Source organism: Heloderma suspectum, chromosome 1 (genome assembly GCF_057233095.1).
Source record: "Heloderma suspectum isolate Gila_16-S chromosome 1, 16-S_ref, whole genome shotgun sequence".
In the NCBI taxonomy this organism is placed as follows: Eukaryota; Metazoa; Chordata; class Lepidosauria; order Squamata; family Helodermatidae; genus Heloderma; species Heloderma suspectum.
In genome coordinates, this window is record NC_139458.1 from 373,162,188 (window position 1) to 373,183,889 (window position 21,702).

The 21,702-nt window shown below is 44.5% G+C and overlaps 1 protein-coding gene across 1 annotated transcript in view; it reads left to right on the top strand.

Annotated features, from left to right (window-relative positions):
* Positions 1-21,702, top strand: part of KIF26B (kinesin family member 26B) — a 434,135-nt gene that overhangs the window by 401,640 nt on the left and 10,793 nt on the right. The window contains exon 13 of the mRNA XM_084828261.1: positions 948-4,350. Coding sequence (XP_084684387.1) covers positions 948-4,350 — 3,403 coding nt within the window. The remainder of the gene's footprint in view (positions 1-947; positions 4,351-21,702) is intronic.

Genomic DNA, 21,702 nt, shown 5'->3' on the forward strand with positions numbered 1-21,702 from the left:
AATTGTTATTTTATTTGCTATTACTTTTAGTATGTTTTGGAAGTCACAAGGCTCATAAAATGTATACACAAATAAAACAAACATGATCCTCACACCACAATCCTAAGAATGTTTATTTAAAAGTAAGCCCCTTTCCTCCCCCCTGTATTCAAGACTGATATCAGGAAATAAGTCATAACTGTACTAACACCTGGATAACTTGCCCAGAGAAGTTGTGGAAGCCTTTGTTAGAGGTTTTTCAAGAAATTACTCAATATGCATCAATGCATCTGTAAGTGACATTGTTGCCTGATTACATTAGTACCTTATATGCAAGTATGAAGACTATACTATTGAGGGACAGTGTGCTTGAGTGGATAGAGAATTGGAGTTGGATCTGAGAAACCTGCATTTAAGTCCTACCCTGCAAAGGGCTGTGTTGAGTTGGCCAAGTCACTGCTGTCCAGCCTCAATTCTTCACCTGAAAAATGGAAATAATATTGGCAAATGTCATAAAGTACCTCAACAAATATTGACAAAGGCATAAAGTACCTTTCAAATTTAGCATGTTTGGAATAAATCAGTATTTCTTTCACTTTAGAACTCATTTTTATTCACTGTCATGTTGCTAATACACATGAACAAGCAGAGTGATATGGTAAGCTGCTTCCACACAACCACATGGAATGCTTAAAATGCCAGAGTGTTCTTGTATAACAGCTTGCTGTGTGGACTTGGTCATTTTCTCCATTGCACCACAATCCCTCACTCCAAGGTTGGGACTGATATGGAGAAAGTCACCAGTTCCATGTGGTAATCTACTGTACATTGAATGAGGCATTCCCCACATGATGAAACTAAGCAGTCACCACACACGTCACTGCTTATGTGTGCATCAGGTCTGGCTCTCAGCTCCTTGGAAGATATTGTTTGAAATTCTAACATTTCATATCTCTTCCCATTCATAGTACACATCAAGCTCTTCTGGAGGAGAAAGCTCTTGTGAAGAAGGGAGAATGCGGAGGCCAACTCAGCTGAGACCTTTCCATTCTCGGAATGTTGTTGAACCAGACTTCCCTATTCTTCACTTGTCAAGTGACCCGGATTATTCTTCTAGCAGTGAACAGTCATGTGACACTGTCATTTATGTTGGTCCCAATGGCACAGCCCTCTCGGACAAAGAGTTGACAGATAACGAAGGCCCCCCTGATTTTGTCCCCATAGTTCCTGCCCTTCAGAAAACCAAAAATGAAGTCAAGCTGGAGGAAATGTGCGAGACAGCCCCCAGTACCTCTGAGAGAGACTGCTTGAAGTGCAATACATTTGCAGAGCTCCAGGAGAGGTTAGACTGCATTGACGGCAGTGAGGAGACAGACAAGTTTCCTTTTGAAGAACTGCCTGTTCAGTTTAGCTCAGACCAAGTGACTAAGTGCCCTTTGTCAGGCCAAGTGGCAGAGCACAGTGATACGTCAGAGTCAGGCAGAGAAGAGGCCCTGGCGGACTGCCAAGAGCCAGATAAAGATGTCAGGGAAAACGTAAATGCAACAGCCAACAAAACTCAGGGAAACCACTCCCCTGTTCACAGTGGCATGCTTAATGAGGTTTCCACTCCTCCATCTCCTCGGAGTGTCACAGGCAGCCCTAGCAGCCAGATTAACTTTTCCCAGCAATCCCACTGCACAGACCTGCGAAGCAGCCGAGAAAGTCTTAACACCTGTGGCTTTGTAGAAGGCAAGCCCCGCCCCATGGGTTCACCACGGCTTGGCATTGCAAGCCTTTCCAAGACATCTGAGTACAAACCACCGACCTCTCCTTCTCAGAGGTGCAAAGTTTACACCCAGAAGGGGGTATTGCCCAACCCTGCACCTCCACCATCATCACTAAGCAAGGATTCAGGGATGGTGTCCAGTGAGTCTCTGATGCAGCCAGAGATCCGCACTCCTCCCATTGGAATGAGCCCTCAGATCATGAAAAAGTCACTGTCTTCCAGCAGTGGTGATTATGGAGAGACTATTGACAATGTAGAGCAGCAGCAACTGTCTCTTTCTCCCGAGTCAAAGAAGGAGATTTTGAGCACCACCATGGTCACAGTACAGCAGCCATTAGAGCTGAATGGAGAGGATGAGTTAGTATTCACCCTGGTTGAAGAGCTGACCATTAGTGGGGTTCTGGAGAATGGGCGGCCAACCAGTATAATCAGCTTTAACAGTGATTGTTCTGTGCAAGCTTTGGCCTCTGGGTCTAGGCCAGTCAGCATAATCAGCAGTATCAGTGAAGACCTTGAATGCTATGCCAGTACAGCTCCTGTTTCTGAGGTCAGCATCACCCAGTTTCTGCCTCTTCCAAAAATGGGACTGGGGGACAAAGCTGAAGAGGCTGAAAGCAGACGCTCATCTATTAGCTCCTGGCTGAGTGAAATGAGTACCGGAAGTGATGGTGAACAATCATGCCACAGTTTCATAGCACAAGCCTGCTATGGCCATGGGGAAGCCATGGCAGAAGCTCCTGTTTCTGAGCTTGCAAGAGCCATACAGAATAATAGTGTTGGTTGTATAGATGACAAGCAAAAGCCAGTGACTGAGGATATATTTGTACTGCCAGAGGTGGTTGACGAGAGTATTAATAAAATGTCACCCATCAAAGGTTGTAAAATATCTGCCCTAGGAAAGACAACAGTCACAATATCAAACACAGCAAGTCTAAGCAGTTGTGAAGGTTTCATTCCAATGAAAACCAACATTACCCTATATCCATGTATTACTGTTAATCCCTTTAAGGCACAGGAGAGTCATGAGGCTGTATCAGCAGTAGTGGCACCAGCAAAAATTCCCCATTCTCAAGAAGTGAAAGAATCCAGCGTAAGAAAAGAGATAAAATTTGATGATCCTTGGCTAAAGAGGGAAGACAGTGTGAAAAAAGAAAACTCCGGTCTCATGTCAGAAGTCATACCTGAACAAAATAAGCAGAAGTTGGCAGACAGGTTTAGTAGTAGCAGTGGAGAGACTTCTAGTTCTCCAGGAACTGAAAGCCTGAAAAGGGTTGTAGATGGGTGTGAAATGGGACTGCCCTGTTCTGCAACCAACAGTCCAGTTCATTCTAATGAGAGCTTAAAAAATGGGAGCCTCACAAGAAGCTTCCAGAAGGCCAACAAGCTGGAAGACCTGGATGCAGGTTCATATCATTATGTTGAGGAGAACAATGTCATTGGTTCTTCTGTTTCATCCCAGACTTCAAAAGCTAGCCTGGAAAGAAGGATTGCTTCTCCCAAGCACTGTGTTCTCACACGTCCAAAAGGGACACCACCATTGCCTCCTGTGAGAAAATCTAGTCTTGATCAGAAGAACAGGGCCAGCCCTCAGCACAGTGCTTGCAGCAGCAGCACCAGCAGCCCTTCAAACCAACCAGTATCTTTTCTGGCGGGTTTTCCTGATGAGCTGAATGGGAAACAAAAGGGTTCCAGCATGGAGAGTGGCAACAATAGTAGCAGTAAATTGTTTAGTGCCAAACTTGAGCAGCTGGCTAGCAGAACCAATTCCCTGGGAAGATCCACTGGGAGCCATTATGAGTGCCTGTCTTTGGAAAGGGCAGAGAGTTTGTCATCTGTCAGCTCCAAGATGAGTCCTGGCAAAGACACCACAATGCCCAGAGCAGGGAGAAGTCTCAACCGCAGTGTCATGTCCTCACCAACTAACTCTGGCGTTTCTCAGTCTGCAGGTGCCTCACCAAAGGCCAGTCAGTCAAAGATCTCTGCAGTGAGTAAGCTCCTTTTGGCAAGCCCGAAGGCTCGAAGCCTGGCTGCTTCAACCACCAAAACACTTAGCTTTTCTACAAAGTCCCTTCCTCAGTCTGTGGGACAAAGTTCAAATTTGCCTCCAAATGGAAAGAATATGTCCTGGTCCACTCAGTCTCTCAGCAGGAACAGGAGCTCCGGCCTTTCTTCAAAACTGCCCCTCAGAGCTGTTAATGGGAGGATTTCAGAACTGCTCCAGGGAAGTGCAGGCACCAGAGGACTCCAGTTGCGCAGGAACTCAGACACAGATGAGCGTGGTGGCGTTCATGGAGACGAGAAGCCACCTGTTCACCTGCTGCCTTCACCTTACAGCAAGATCACTCCACCTAGGAAGCCTCACCGCTGTAGCAGCGGCCATGGAAGTGACAACAGTAGTGTCCTGAGTGGGGAACTGCCACCTGCCATGGGGAAAACAGCCCTCTTCTACCACAGTGGAGGAAGCAGTGGGTATGAAAGCATGATGAGAGACAGTGAAGCAACAGGAAGTGCTTCCTCAGCCCAAGACTCTATGAGCGAGAACAGCAGCTCTGTCGGTGGGAGGTGCCGAAGTCTGAAAAATCCAAAGAAGCGTTCAAATACAGGTACGTCCTTGGCTGTGTATGATGAGGATAACCTTAGGAATGTGAGCCGAGCTTCAGAGTAAGCTAGATTTGCGCAGAGCAGCAGACTTGTCTTATTTGGGGAATGATGATCAACTCTTTGCCTTTGGAAGCAATGTCATTGAAATGTGCTTAACAAGGGGGTGGGATTGTGCAGAAGAAGAGTGGGGCTAAAAGGCCAAGACAGGATGTGGGTACATGGGACCTAAATTGTAAACTATAGTATTGTATGACACTATAGAACATCTTTACTACTTACAGGACATGGAAGTTAAGGCGACAACCTTAACTTAAGAGAATTTCGATGCTTTTTGGTGCATAAGTGAATTTGCAAGACCCCCAACACTTCTCTTAAACCAAATTTTTTTTGGTTGTAAGTTTTTGTTCTGGAAGGGCATTTTTCACAGTCTATTCGTCATGTGTCTGGACTTTACATCACCTGTTTCGATGCAAAATACTCGTTTGTTGTGTTTTTCTCTCTCTACTTTTGCCCAAAGCAAAGACTCTACATTTTGAATAAGAGCATGGGAAATATTTCACCAAGCATAATTCTCCAAAACACATCACCTAATTGCATCACTAACGAATCTTCTCAATTTTTTTTTGTCTTGTCTGCATCTGACTTGTGCTAAGCAACCCAGCTAAGCACTGTCCAGTGTCCTTTTTAGAATATTTGTTCTGACCAGTGGAGGATTTTTCCTCTCACGAAAAGGTGGTTCATTAGAGTAGGGGAAGGCGACCTGGTGCACTCAGGATGTTTTGGACTACAACTCTCATAGACTCATAGGATAGTAGGGTTGGAAGGGGCCTGTAAGACCATCGAGTCCAACCGCCTGCTCAGTGCAGGAATCTAAGTCAAAGCATCCCTGACAGATGGCTATCCAGTTTCATCTTGAATGCCTCTAGTGTGGGAGAGCCACTACCTCCCTAGGTAATTGGTTCCATTGTCGTATTGCTCTAACAGTCAGGAAGTTTTTCCTGACGTTCAGCTGGAATCTGGCTTCCTGTATTCCGGCCCATTATTCTGTGTCCTGCACTCTGGGATGATCGAGAAGAGATCGTGGCCTTCCTCTCTGTGACAACCTTTCAAGGACTTGAACAACACTATCATCTCTCCCCTCAGTCTTCTCTTCTCAAGGCTAAACAGGCCCAGTTCTTTCAGTCTCTCCTCATAGGGCTTTGTTTCCAGTCCCCTGATCATCTTTGTTGCCCTCCTCTGAACCCTCTCCAGTTTGCATCCTTCTTAAAGTGTGGTGCCCAGAATTGGATACAGTACTCCAGATGAGGCCTAACCAGTGCTGAGTAGAGGGGAACAAGTACTTCACGTGATTTGGAAGCTATTCTTCTATTAAAACAGCATTTGCCTTTTTTGCAGCCTCATCACATTGTTGGCTCATATTCACTTTGTGATCTACAACAATTCCAAGATGCTTCTCGCGTGTAGTGTTGTTGAGCCAAGTATCCCCCCATCTTGTAATTGTGCATTTGGTTTCTTTTTCCTAGGTGCAGAACTTGGCATTTATCCCTATTAAATGTCATTCTGTTGTTTTCTGCCCAGTGCTCCAGCCTATCAAGATCACTTTGAATTCTGTTTCTGTCTTCCAGGGCATTAGCTATCCCACCCAATTTTGTGTCATCTGCAAATCTGATCAGCATTCCTTGCACCTCCTCCTCCAAGTCATTAATAAAAATGTGGAAGAGCCCTGGGCCCAGGACTGAGCCCTGTGGTACCCCGCTCGTTACCTCTCCCAGTTTGAGGAGATCCCATTGATAAGCACTCTTTGAGTCCGATTTTGTAGCCAACTGTGGATCCACCTGATCGTTGTTTCACCTAGCCGACTTTGAGCTAGTTTGCTCATCAGGATATCATGGGGCACTTTGTCAAAAGCTTTGTTCAAGTCGAGGTATATTATGTCCACAGCATTCCCACAGTCCACAAGGGAGGTTACCTGATCAAAAAATGAGATCAGGTTAGTCTGGCAGGATTTGTTCATGACAAATCCATGTTGGCTTCGAGTAATCACTGCATTGTTTTCAAGGTGCTTACAGATGGATTGCTTTATAATGTGCTCCAGAATTTTCCCAAGGATTGATGTCAGACTGACTGGTCTGTAGTGCATTGTGGAGGGCAATTTCCTAGCCAGTGTTGTTTCCACGTGTTGTGGATATTGAAATCATCTTCTAGAAGAGCTAGGGAAGGACAAATGAGTGAAGTTGGAGCTCGCCAAGATCCTCGGAACATCAGCTCGCCACTTGTCTCGCCTCAGTTTGTGCTCACCGTTCATTTTGCAGGAACATTGCACAAAATGAACAGCTGTTCAAAATGAACAGCTGTTGAATATCAAAAGTTGGGTAAACAATCCCAAATTTGCGCATTTCCCCCATAGACTAAAGCGTGAGTGATTTAAAATGCATGCATTTTGAGAAAGTTGTGCATTTTGAGGAAGTTGTACATTTTAAGAAAGTTTCCAATTTTTCAAAAACACATTTCGCAAACATGAAGCCAAGTTTGGGAATCTGCTAACGTTTTTAGAGAAAATGTACTCCCATTCATGTTCATGTTCAGGATTGCAAATGGGGCATTTTCAAGTGATTTAGGGCCAAACTTGACAAGATGCTAATCATGGAGCTAGCAATTGTGCGATTGGCCTTTAAAAAGAAAAAAATAAACTACAGGCATCTTCCTCCACACCCAATCCAGTTCAAAACCTTGGCATGAGGAATAGGGGACGTTAAACTATGCCCTCCTCCACTATGGTCCCAGTCCAGGATCAGGGGCCCCTATATCTTTTATTTGCATTGGGGGAAAGCTCCTATTGGAGGGGATGGGGCATTCTGTAGCTTGGAAAGTAAAATGTTATTCCACACATGTGCCTTCAAAGCAGCACCCACTGATTAGATTTCATTGGTTAGCAAAGCAAAAGTGGATCATGCAGGGCAGAAGTCAGCCTTTGCCCCATGCTTCCAGCATGCTTTTATTGTGCTAGCAATCCTAGAACATAGAGCCAGAATTCATACAAATTACCAAACTACAGTACGATTATTCATATAATCCTGCCAAGTAACCAAGAGAATTTTACTGCGCATCAGGTGAAGGTGTATGCTATAATGCTTGCCTGAAGCATCCTGCCTTTGTGTGAGGGGTCCGTGACAGAGGGGAATATTCATTTATTATTTTATTTATTTATTTATTTATTTCTATACCGCCCAATAGCCGAAGCTCTCTGGGCGGTTCACAAAAATTAAATCCAAACAACACACAATAAAACAATTTAAAATATATAGAACATTAAAACCACAATATAACAATACAACCACAATAAAACCTAGCAGCAGCGCAGGAGTTTAAAATGCAGATTTAAAACAGCAAAGATAAAAATTTAGAAAGCTAACATGCTAAAATGCCTGGGAAAATAAAAAGGTCTTCACCTGGCGCCGAAAGGAATACAATGTAGGCGCCAGGCGAACCTCACTAGGGAGCTCATTCCAGAGCCGGGGTGCCACAGCAGAAAAAGCCCTCCTCCTAGTAGCCACCCGCCTCACTTCCTTTGGCAGGGGCTCACGGAGAAGGGCTGCTGCTGATGATCTTAAGGTCCGGGCAGACACATATGGGAGGAGGCAATCCTTCAGGTAACCTGGCCCCAAGCCATTAAGGGCTTTGAATGTTAACACCAGCACTTTGAATCGGGCCCGGAAATGGACTGGCAGCCAGTGCAGCTGGAAAAGGACTAGCGTAATATGAGCTCGCAGGCCAGTCCCTGTTAACAATCTTGCTGCCCTATTTTGGACCAGCTGAAGTTTCTGGACCGTTTTCAAAGGCAGCCCCACGTATAACGCATTGCAGTAATCCAGATGAGAAGTGATCAGAGCATGGATAACTGTAGCTAGGCTATCTCTGTCCAGATAAGGGCGTAGTTGGTATACCGGCCTAAGCTGATAAAAAGTGCTCCATGCCACTGAGTTCACCTGTGCCTCAAGTGACAGTTCTGGATCCAAGAGCACCCCCAAACTACGAACCTGATCCTTTAGGGGGAGTGCAACCCCCTCCAGAACAGGTTGAATATCACCTAGCTGGGCAGACGAACCACCCACTAACAGTACCTCCGTCTTGTCTGGATTGAGTTTCAGTTTATTGGCCCTCATCCAGTCCATTACCATGCCCAGGCACTGATTCAGAACAGCCACTGCCTCACCTGGGTTTGATGAGAAAGAGAGGTAGAGCTGGGTGTCGTCTGCATATTGAGGGCACCTCAGCCCACACCTCCGGATAACCTCCCCCAGTGGTTTCATGTAGATGTTAAACAGCATGGGGGATAAAATAGAGCCCTGTGGAACCCCATGGCCCAATTGCCATGGCACAGAGCAATAATCCCCCAGCACCACCTTCTGGAATCGGCCATCCAAGTAGGAGCGGAACCACTGTAGTGCAGTGCCTCCAACTCCTAACCCAGACAACCTATCCAGAAGGATACCATGGTCGATGGTATCGAAAGCCGCTGAGAGGTCCAGGAGAAACAACAGGGTCGCACTCCCCCTGTCCCTCTCCCGGCAGAGGTCATCCCACAGGGCGACCAAGGCAGTTTCTGTTCCAAAACCAGGCCTGAAGCCCGATTGAAATGGATCTAGATAATCTGTTTCATTCAACAGTGCCTGGAGCTGTCCTACAACCACCCGCTCAAGCACCTTGGCCAGGAAAGGGATGTTGGCCACTGGCCTATAATTGTTAACATCCTCTGGGTCCAGTTTAGGCTTTTTCAGGAGTGGTCTAATTACCACCTCTTTTAAAGCGGCAGGCACCACTCCCTCTCTCAAGGAGGAATTTACAACCTCCTGGACCCAGCTGGACAACCCCTCCTTGTTTGATTTAATAAGCCATGAAGGGCAAGGGTCAAGCACACAAGTGGTTGATCGGACTTGGCCAAGCACCTTGTCCGCATCCTCAGGCCTCAGTAACTGAAACTCATCCAATAAAACTGGACCAGACAGTGCTCTGAACGCCTCTACCAATGGAACTGCATTAATGGTGGTGTCCAATTCATGACGAATCTGAGCGACTTTATCCTTAAAGTGCTGTGCAAACTTGTCACAGCGTGCTACCGAGGGTTCCACAGTCTCTCTCCCTGGCCCAGAATGAAACAGGCCGCGAACCACTCGGAAAAGCTCCACTGGACGACACTGTTCATGCCACCCCTAGTGTAGCTTAATACATCATGGAGATGTGATCAGTGATGTAAGGAGGAAAATTTTCCAGCACTTTATTTTTCTGTGGAAAATTTTCGTTTCATAAGTTCATTAGTAAAAACTAATGTATGCCAATTTCAAATACAATATTAGGCAAACTTGAAAATTTCAAAGTTGTAATTAATGTGTTTCAGGTGATTATCCTTAGCACGTATGTGAGAGAGTACATATATGTCACTGAATATATACGTCCCAGAGTGAAAAAATAACGAAAAAATAGTGACGGTGAAACCGAAGGTGCCCCAACAACCTTAGTGGAAGAGAGTTGAACTCTGTTGAAATACATGAGTCGTTGTCAGCATATCGTGCACAGGTCTTTGAGTTTCTAAATGAATCAATAGTTTTAATGCCCTCTGTTTTTTTCTTAATTTTAAACGATATAAGGATGTACATGCTATTGCCCTTACATTTTTACAAGTATTCCGTTAAAATTTCTACATAATATAACATTTCAATTGCGTTAAGGGAGCAATCCTATGGCCACTAGACACTGTCTAGAGGGCCATAGGATATGCTCTTTTCTGGGAACCAACCTCGGAGCCCACGCTCTGAGGTTGGTTCCTGGAAAACTGACCTCCTCCCATGTCCGTGCTGCTTCGGAGGCAGCGTGGACAAGCCCCGTCCTCCACGCTTGGAAGAGGAACACAGAGGGACTGAAAAGGGGTGGGGCTGGGGGCATTCCGGGGTGGGGATAGCGGAGCTGCATGTACCACACATCCTATGTGTTGAACACGCAGCCTCCTCTCCCGGTCGCCCCTCTGCGGCTAGACAGCCGAAAATGGCTGTCTAGCGGAAAATCGCAGGGCAGGAGAGGCACAGAGGGGACAATCCCTCCCCCCGTGCCTCTTGTGCCTTGCTTTGGATAGGTGCTCGCCTCCAAGTTCAGAGGTGGCTGCCTATCTTGATAGGATTGCGCCCTAAGTGTACTTTCCTTTTCCCCCTGAAATATTTCAGATCAAATAATTACAGTTACTGGGGCAAAACATTAACATGGAACACTTTTATTTTTAGCTTTGCTGTTTACTAAATACAAGTAATGTGCTAAATTAGATCTCTCTAGGACAGGGGTCCCCAACCTTTTTGGACCCATGGTCACATTTGGGAATGTGAGAAACTGCTGTGGGTGCCATTACAAAATGGCTCCCTAGAGGATGTAGCTAGTCACATGATGGCTGCTGTAGAGGCCTGGGTAGTCAAAAGAGATGGCTGTGTGGGAGAAATATTGAGGCTAGAGGTTTGGAGGGAGGGGGAAATAGCAAGGCAAAGGGACAGAGAGGGGAGAGAAAATGCAAGGCTAGAGCCTAGAAATGGGAGAAACAACAAGGTAAAGAGAGGTGTGTGTGTGTGTGTGCGCAGAAAATAGCGAGGCTAGAAGCTGGGAGTGGAGAGAAACAGCAAGATAAAGAGGTGAATGGGAGAGAAAGAGCAAGGCTAGGGGCTAGGAAGGGATTGAAAGAAGAAGGCTAGGGAAGCGGGAGGAAAAGAAATAGTGAGGAAAGGGCTTGAGTAGAGATAAATAGCAAGGCTAGCGGCTGGGAGTGGAGAGAGAACAAAGGCGAAGGGTCTGTGTGGATGGAAGAAGATGGGGTGGGGCCAAGAAGCCATTCTTTCCTTTTCTTCCTACCTGCTGTGGCTGCTGAACAGCTGATCAGCAAGTTCAGAAAAAGGAAGGAGAGCCTGGTGCTGTAACGTTTTTCAAGTTTTTTATTAAAAATAAATTTTTGAAGGCAGCAGGGAGTGGGCTCCATTGGAGGCCCCCACCTTGGGGAACCCTGCTGTAGGGCAGGAGTGGCAACCAGGGGTGGTGAGAGATGATGGGAGTTGTAGGCCAAAACATCTGAAGGGCCACAAGTTGCCCACCCCTGCTCTAGGGTATTTTCCAATGCAAACTGATTTTTTTCCTATGCAAATTAACTTAATTTGCATTGGAATATTTTCCGATCCAAATTGGTATTTTCCCTATGCAAATTAACGTAATTTGTGTTGGGAAATTGTCCGGAAATTTTTCAATTCAAAATTTTCCAGAAAACCCACATTACTGGATGTGAGTTCTTACTCTCTGTGATCTCAGGTGACAAGAACCGCCACTGTTTGGCCTCGAAGGTATTTGATATGTCCCAAAAGGAGTTAACTACATGAATTGTATACAACAGCCATCACGGCCTACATGTTTGTTCCAGCCATTGGAGGTTTGTTCACTAAAAGGTTAGCTATATAGAAGATATCATTCTGTACTTCTGCCAATAGTTCTATGGATATAGCAGAAACTCCCATCTACTATGTGTGGACAACACTGTGTGGTGCATCCTCTGCTCTTCTTGCTCTCAAATCCTCCTTCAAGAAAGGGAGGAAAATACAGCTCCATAGGCTAGAACACTCTGGATGTATTTTTGATACCTGGTGCACTCTAGTTACATTTCTCCTGCAGGGGCACAGGATCCTTTGTCTGTAGTTCCTTGAAGAAGCTGAAGAAGCAACTGTCAGGGATGGTTTAGGTCTAGCAAATCCTGGTGTAATGTAGGTGTTTGGATGGCTTGACCCTTGAGCTCCCTTCCAGCACTCAGACACTCTCTCTGGGAATTGCTTGCCCTGTTTCTCTGGTATAGCTTGAATCCATTGACCTTCAGCACAATGTGTAAAGTTCGTGTTTACTGAATTGTGCAAAGAAGGGCATGCATAAAGGAAGAGGAACACGTTAAAGCTTAATTTTGAGCTTGAATGCATCTATTTTTGTCTGACCAGCACTTTGAATGGATTGTATCTGTTCCTAATTAAGTCTGTAGCCAGTCGTGTTCTAAAAAAATGTCAGTGGTTTAAAAAACATTTTTAAAAATCAATGCAAAGATCTTTTTCTCATTAAACATTTGCTTGTGAATTAATAAAGGCTTCCAATGCCTTACAGCATGTTTTCTCTTTGCATTCCCCCCACCCCCTTAGCAATAAAGTCATATTTCTGTATTTAGTGAAAGCACAATCTTTTACCTGTCAACAGATTTATGTGGTCATAAAAGCAAGATTATGACTGCAGCACTGGGTCAAGATTAAGCTGGGATGCGAAGGGGAAAGCTGTTAGCATTAACGTATGGATAAGAGTAGTATCCATACGTTCAAGTTTTTTCCTCCCTCTTAAAGAGAGATATCCTTTACTTAATCCTTGTCCATGTATAAAAGATTGCCATTGTTATTTTAAAAAAAAATCAGGAACCAATGGCATTTCCGCTTGGATATTATTTTAATCTGTGATGTCAAGAGCATTGGACCCTTCCTGATTTGCTGTCATGGATACGCATTGCTATAATGGATATGGTGCTGTAGATATGCTCATTTCAGGTCAGGTGACCTTGTCCAGTTTATTTATGATTATTATTAACGGAAGTGGTAGCTGTCAGGCGTGATCAACATGAATCAAGAGAAAGCTCCTTTAAGAGAGGCCGCAAAGACTTTAAGGAAATCACCAGCAGTCTTGTCAGGTTTCACAATTACTTTTGAAGTTCTGACACATTACAGAGACAAGATTCCTCTTTTCTCCCTGTCTCCTGAAGATTGCAATCTTGTTTTCTTTTGGTTTTTCTTAAGTGCACTACTTGTATATACTTATGTAATGGTTTTTAGAACCTGGGAATCGAAGGGTTCATGACAGGTTTTGAAAGACAAGAGCAATTTACCTTTCAGTTTTAGTCCTGGTTAAATTTCAGGTTCTAAGCATAACAAGTACGGGAAGATGCTTGTAGCTACCTGACTGTTTTGTAGCTTAAACAAAGATGTAGTATTTAATCATACATGCAGGCATGCATGTACATACACACACACCCTCCCTTTAGTCAGCAACCTCCCTGTTCCCTAAGTATATATTGACTTTTTCCTAGCGCTTCTTTAACAGAGAGCCTAAACTTTCCATTATTTGCTGCTGTGACCTTGCGTTATCCAGTCATCGTACTGAAACAATGAAAGGACAGTTCATGGCATGTCCTGGATTCAGTTGTAGTAAATAACATTTAACACTTGTCTGTCTCTCTTCATTATATAAGTGCTTCAAGCATGTTTGCATCTACTTCTTCCTTTGGGGCATCGTTATTGCTCCAATTATATAAATCAGGAGGCAGAGAGTGAGCAGTTAAAAGAAGCTGCAATCCTATGTGCACTTACTTAGGAATTTAAGCCACAGTGGGCTGTGGTGGTGTGAATGGCCATTTTGAATATTCAAGCCGTAACTACAGCTTGTTGAGTCTTCTGAATCTTGTGAGAATGGGTTGTTGGTGTTGCTAATAACCCACCCACAACCCTAAAGCAGCCCATGGGTTCTGGGTGGCTTGTTAACCATGCCAACAACCCACCTTTGCTGGGGTTGGACAACACAACAAGCCACATTCGTGGCTTGAATATTCGAAAGTCACCCAGCATGCACTGGCACACACTGCAACCCATAGTGGGCTGTGGTGATCGTGCAAACTCAGTCAGTGGGACTTTCTTCTGTGTAAACATTCACAGGATTGGACTGAAAGGCCAGTAAGAGTCAGGCCCCAAAGTAGGCTTCATCTGTTTCTGGCTCCTTCGCCTTGGGCTCAGTTAACCAGACCACCCATTTCCTAATGCCATTGCCATTTCAGAGCAGCTCGTGGAAGCATTTAATTATAATTATCTTTTTGTGACAGAACCTCCCTCGCCATCTCGTAGCATCTCCACAGTTATTTATTCTCGGGTTTCCTCCTTCCCCCTGTTAACCTCTGCCCCCTAAGAGTGAATAGCCACTATGGTAACCTTTTCTTTAAATAGGAAGGTGTGATTAAATAGCACGATAGCTTATGCTGAGAGGCAAGACTGACACATCCGCATGGTTACTAACCCTTAATAGGAAACAATTATATTTACCCCAAGTTAAAAGTGTGACTCCTTATAAGAATCCTCCATGTGGCTTGCACAACATCTCTGGTTTCAAGAAGCCATAAGGCTGTTTGTCTGCACCACAGAGTAGCAGCTTTGACACAGCAAATGGTAGGGAAAGCAATAGTACTAAGTGGAGACATGACCCAGACAAAATTAAGGACCTTCAAGTCCCATTGGTTTTAATTGGAGTGTTCAGTATACACTTATCTCCCCCTCTCAGTGTAATCAGTAGGGCTCAAAAGTTCTTCATTTGGGCTGGATCATACCTTGTGCTTTTAAAATTGGGGATGCCATTGTGAAAGATAATTTAGTGGTTGTCTGGAAACTATGCTGGTTGCCAGAATTACGCTTATAACAGCAATGAGGCCAGACTGGATACCATGTCTTGGCTGCACATCAGTATGCAGGCAAAATCCATGTGCATAGGGCAGTAGTTCTCCAGGGCTTTAGGTGGAGGTCTTTTCCAGCCCTGCTAACTGAAAATCCTTTTAGTGGGAGAAGTCATGGGTTGAACCTTGGACCTTAAGCATGAGTACTTACTCATGAGCTTTTATCATGGATTAGTAATGCCCTAACTGTTGAGAGAACCTTTGTATACATTCTTACTGTGAAAAATCAGAACACACTGGTAGGCAATGAGGATTCTAGTTAAACAGCAACAACAACAATGTGACCATGAAAAACTAAAACCGGCTTACCCTTCCGTTAGAATACTGAAGGAAATGAAGCCAACCATGCTACAGTTCCCAGAATGCAAAATTCACTTGTGTTCCTTTGGGACTGATGACGATTACCCTAAATCAGCCTTTTTCAACTTGGTGCCCTCCAGATGTGTTGGACTGGCTGGGGGATGCTGGGAGTTGTAATTCAACAGAAGGCTGCCTTAAAGATTGCATTCTCTCTTCCTTTCCATAATTAAGTTCAGTCTGAATGTTCTTGATAAAAGCCCTGAAAGTCTATTGTTGGGGAGCCAGGTGGAAGTTGTTCATCTTAAAGATTCCTGGCGTGCTTGCCCTCAGGTTCTTTCCTGATAAAATAACCTCCACAGCCTCTCTGATGTGGAGCACATTAGGGAGAAAAGTTCTATCCCAGCTCACTTATTGCTGTCCTTTAAGGGAACTTTATTGTTCCCCATAGGGGACCATCCAAAATGTAATTGATCTCCTGCAATCTCAAATGGTATAGCCCATTCTATCACCACAGAACTCCACCAGCTCATTCTGTTGCATGTGTAGACCAGGTCTAACATAACGAGGACAGGTCTTGGCTTCCCTTTGGCTAGATTTTGAAGAAAACACAACAAGCAATGGTCACCAACAATTATGAAGAGAGTGCTTGCCTCTCTAGTGCGTGTCTCTGTGTGCGGTGGTTCTGCTAAGGCTGGACTTTGGGACAGAGGTCCAGAGGCCTGCAGCCCAGGAGGAGGCCCCAAACTACAGTGGCAGATGATGTGGCAGAAAGTAGCAGGAAAGAAGTGCAGCGTCAGTGCCCGACATGGGCAGCAACTTACTGGGCTTGATGCCTGTTACTACACAACATCCTTTTTTCTTTTTTTATCATTTTGTTGGACATGTGTGCTGTGCAGCATGGCACTTGCTGTTGAGGCTCCAGCTGCACCCACCATCTTCAGTTTCCCAGAGTGCCTATGGGGAAATCAAGATGGTGGACACAGTTGGAGCCTTGGCAGTACATACTTCGCTGCACAGCATGCCTGCTGTGTACACGTTATTTATTTATTTATTTATTTATTTATTAAATTTCTTAATCGCCCATCTGGCTGGTCACCCGGCCACTCTGGTTGATGTACAACAATACAACAATCAAAAACAGTAAAATTAAGCATTCACATTCTAAAACTACCCTAACCCACACCAACCTTGGTGAGGATTTAAACGAGAGGTGGAGCTGCATATCATCCACATATTGATGACACTGCACCCCAAACCTCCTGATGATAGCCCCCAGCGACTTCACATAGATGTTAAATAGCATTAGGGAGAGGATGGAACCCTGTTGCACCCCACAAGTGAGCAGCCACAGGTCCGAAACCTCCTCTCCCAGTGCTACCCTCTGGTACCTGCTGGAGAGGAAGGACCGGAACCACCGCAATACGATGTCTCCAATATCCAGCCCCTCCAGGCGGTCTAGGAAGGATGCTGTGGTCAATGGTATCAAAAGCTGCTGAGAGGTTGAGGAGAACAAGGAAGGAGCATTCACCGTTATCCAAAGCCAAAGCCAAACGTTAAGAAGAATAAACAGAGACTTCTGCTCACCACTGCCTGATAAACTGTGTGTGTGTGATGAGGGAAGAAAGCCAAACAAGGACACCTGGGGAGAGATAAAGAGCAGAGGAGTACAGAGGGAGAAAAAAGGGTAGCAGCAGCAGAGCATTGGCAGTGGGGGAAGAAACTGGGGTGGCAGCTGCTGAGCAGCATGGAGAAGGAACCCTGGCAGGTCCTCTCTGTATGCCTTGAGGCTCTTGGGCCAGACTGGGGTTCTGCCCGATGTGGTGTGTGCATGTGCTTAAGGGTGTATGCTGCTCCCTGCTCTGAATTGTGGGGTGGGTGCATCATCACAATATGATGGATTTAGTATAGGGGTGACATATTGCTATTGGTCATTTTTCAATCTCAGCCCACCAAAACATTATTGAGTTTAAACCAGCAGATATCTTTCTACCTGAGGTGAATTTGACCCCCTCAGTGTGAATATCCATTTCTTCAGGTGTATCACTCCAAGCAAATGAGTCTTGGAGAGAAAGTGGAAAGAACACAGACCTATAATTAGGTTTTCCTCCTACATCAAGGCATCACTTAAGCTCTCAAAAAATCTTCACAAATGCCTTGGCTTTTTCCTGCATGCTATTTATTGGCTTCCACTTCCTGTCCCCCTGTGGTGTTTCCAATCCATAGCAAACCCTTTAGCACAGAACGAATATCATTTTCAACAGGATGAGGTTTTCTGAGAAAACTTTCAAGCTCTTGCTTAGACTTCACACACACACACACACACACACACACACACACACACACAGGTTTGTATAAAACAGGCCCATGTCCATTTTCTGTAGATAGATCAAAGGGTTCTTGGTCTGCCTGAAACTGTGATTCATTATTGACTGTAATGCTGGTTCAGGAGAGAACCAGTTTTCCATCATTAGGAGTATGTGTCTACATAGATTGCAAGATCTTTGGTGCTTTCTTTTTTAATGCTTTTGCTTCTCTGTAAACTAATTAGCTCAGAACTGGAAATATGTGAAGCCCACAAGACAGGACTCAGTGCAGCAGAAGCTGTATGCTTGGGTTTTAAAGAATGGGGGCTTCATGGCCAATCTTTAGAGAGCAGCTTGTTACAAGCAGACAAAGGGCCCCAATGTAATTTGCTCCTGGCTGGCTGCCTGCCTGCCTGCCTGCTGGCACAGGCTTGGCTAGCTCACTTGGAAGGGAGATCAAGGACATGGGTACTGAGGCATGCAAGAGTTTATGTGGATGACTGCTTTGGGAGAGAGAATCTAGCTAGAGGTTCTTCAGGTCTGACCAGTAGGACTTAACTTGGCCTCAGCTGGTCTTGCACATCAGACAGAAGCAGTGGTCACGTCCAGAAAGAGACACCAATACAACTCAGAGTGGATCCTGGAAAGCCGGAAAGGGCTCAGGAAATGAAACAACCATTCAAGTGGGCCCTGCAACAAGATGTTACGGTGTAGCCTCTCTCCTAAAAAGAGTGTTACTGTTCAGGGTTCCAGCCAGCCATTCCCTCCAAATGGAGCATTCAAGCCTCTGTCCGTTTTTTTTCTAGCCGGCACTGTTCAGCCCATGGCTTCTGAGCATGCTCAGGCTTCATTGGTTGGGGGGGGGGGATGCTCCCTTAGATTTTTTTTAAAGAAGATTTGTATGTCTTTCTGCAAATGTCAGGGTTCTACCAAGCGTGCTGATACTATTTTCTTGTTTCTCAGTGGCCTGTTTTGGCTACAGTTTTGGCAGCATGCACCACCTCAGTTCACTATTAGAGATAAGTAACATTTCCTAACATTTAATAAAGCAGTGTAGAGATGGTGGTCCTTATGTCAGTGTTGCCAGTCTCTGAATGTTTTAGGTTGACTTTGACACTCAAATTGGGGTGAGGTTTCTCTTTCAGTTGCTTTACATCAGAACCCATCAGATTGGAGATAATTAAGGCTTCATGCTGTAAGATTTTACAAGCTGTGTAGTTCTTTGGGTTTTTTTTTTTTTTAAATCACAATTCATGCTCATTCCTACTTGTTGTTAAGCTTCCCCACTAAGGGAAGTGACTTATTTTTAAAACCTGTCATAAAACAGAGAGACTAAGAAGTGCCAATAATTAGATTAAATGTTACTCCTCACTTGCGTTTTGGCTTCTCTTGTTATCCGTCTAATTTGTAAGAACAGAGGTTTCAAAATCTGTCATATGCTAATAGGGGCTTATTTGTGAATATCTGGGTGGAGGAGACTGTTACACCTGCTGAGAAGGGTGGAAGCTCTCAATATTGGGGTCACTGAAGAAGCATTTCACATAATATTATTCAACTAAAAGAGTTACGAACATAGTTAGCAGCAGAGATGATTGTACTGATGCATTTGTTTTGTTGCTGTTGGTTGCAAGTGTTACTATCCACCCAGCGGGTAGAAATCTAAATAAGATAAATAAAATTCACTCCCCTGCCCCAAACTTCCCTGCAGATGAATCTGTATCTTCTTGATAATGATTTTCGGCAAGTAGTGAATGAAAGAAGCAGGAATGCCATATCTGTGCTCTAGAAGATTATTTTGTCCCAGGCCAGATTGATGTGTACTTTGCTGAGGCTGCCTTGGATCTGGATTCTGTGACTAGTAGGGCTAATACCGAGCTTACTGTGCCTTGCAGTGAAATGTGGGGGAGGGAAGAAGGGGGCCAGGATTGTCCCCAATGGCTTTTTGGTCCCTTGCAGCTTTATCACTATTGAGTGAGCAGGAGATGTCTTGAAGGCCAAAAGATAAGATTGGTTAAAAAAAAAATGTTATTTTTCTGCTTTGTGCATTTGGAAAACAGAAAAGCAAAAGGAATAATATATATAAAACAACTAAAACATTCAAAAACTCAAACCATACACTGTGCAGGAAAGTGCTTCCCTTCCAACGTTCTCAGAATTGAATCTGTGGACCATTAAGATTTCAAGTCCTAATGCCAGGAAAATGTGCCATAAGAAAATATACTAATATGAAGGATGAGCCAAACAAGTATATAATTTCTTTTTTGTATCCAAAAGAACTGGAATTCAGCTCTTCTTTAGGATGAGCCATAATGCAACAGGGTGTAGTGTGCCGAAGCATATTTCATTTTGTGTTGGATTGCGGGCACAGTCTTTGGAACAGAGCCAAACAGCATCGCACATACTTTTCAGCTCCTCCACAACTCATGATGATAGCAACAGTGATGGTAATTCATACATTTTTTAACTTCACTGGTGACGTTCATAATAGTAAAAGGAGCTGATGAACTTCTGTGTGCTTGGTGACCCTTTTAAACACTTGAATGCTGACTGGAAAGCAGAGATGGTGGAATGGGCTCCAGTCACAATTTTTTGTTGTTGTTGTTCATTAAAAACAACAGCATTGATTTTCTCAGGTCACAGCCAGGCCATTTCATGCAGCAAATCTGAGTTGAAAGGGATCAGAGTAATCATTTTTTACACGCTTGACTACCACGTGCCAGCACTGAGCTTTCGACCACATGAATATAGGAATGATTTAATAGAGGAAGTAGCAGCGGGCTATTGTGCATGTTGAAAGCTCTGTGGAACATGCATGATTGAGCTGGACACCATTAGGCTACTTGTAAATAAAACCTGCTGGCTTGGAATTAGCCTACAGGAACACAATTGCCACTAGCTTGTCTGGAGCTTCCCCTTCTCTTTTGGGAAGGCTGGGAAAGGGAATGAACTAATTCATTTTTAAAAAAAATATGCTTAGAATGCCTAGGACAATAAACAGCTCAGAACCACTTCCATATACAATAGCATCAGACAACTGGCACAGAAATACTGAGCTGGAATCCAGCCCCTGTGAAGATAAGGGTTTGTGGGGGAAGGAGGGAATCACTATTCAGCGGGTGGCTGGAGATATGGGGGTGTTGGACACTGTCTGCGATGACCTACATCTTCCCTGGGACTTCTCCCAAATTACTTGTCAATCTGCCATGCTCAGTGAGGGGCAGCCTTCTGACAGTAGCACTTATTTACAGGCTCTAAATGGTCTGCCTCAGAACTAACGAAGCTAGATCAGGGAGCACAGGGCAGTTGTGGAAGAGATGGGGGCGGGGGTGGCTGAAAGAATTAACCAGTACATATAAACAGTGGATGAACTGACCAGAGATGAATATGTGGATTCTTATTTGGATTTTACACAAGCTTCCCCCTGTGAAAGGATCAGGGCTACCTCCGCAGTACATTTATGGGCTGCTGACTAAAGGCAATGCATTTATGCCATGCTGAATACTTGAACAATGAAAGAGTTGTCCACCTTATTGTTTCTTCAGGAGGAAATAGTTTATTATTGTTATTGTTAATATTATCAACACCATCGTCATCACCATCATCTTCTGTATTCAGTGGCTGTTGCTACAGTATCTGAGCCCACAAAAACTCTAGCTGTCAGCCACATGCTACCAGGCTGAAATCAAAGTCAACACTCAGGTGTCTTTTATCATGAAACATGGCATTAAATGCCATGTTGGTACAGGTGAGTTAAACTGCAGCAACATAATTCTCTCAGAATTAGATTCTGAATCTCTATTAGTGAAGGAGTGTGTGGAACCAATTCCCAACTTCTTTTGTTGCCAGATCTTCTCCACTGCAAGGAAGGCATCAGGCTGGCTACTTCCTGTAGCCAAGATAGGTAGCAGCTAGAGATCACTCCCAGCATTTGCTTCCCCCATCTCCATGGAAGGGTTTTCAAGTGCCAAGGTGATCTCCAGTTACCACCATCACTTGTGCTCTTCACTGGAACATAATAGGTTGAAACAAGTTCTGGGGTTTATCCCAGGGAGACAGTAAACTGCTGTCTTCTTTTGGAGGCCAGGAAGTGCACAATGGCATTAGGTGGAAAGCAATCCCATAATTCCATTCTCCCATATGGAGAAAAAAGTCAGGGGCTGGGACAGGACCCCAATGCCTGTCTTTGATGTGCTCTACCTTCTTCAGATAGTGAAGAC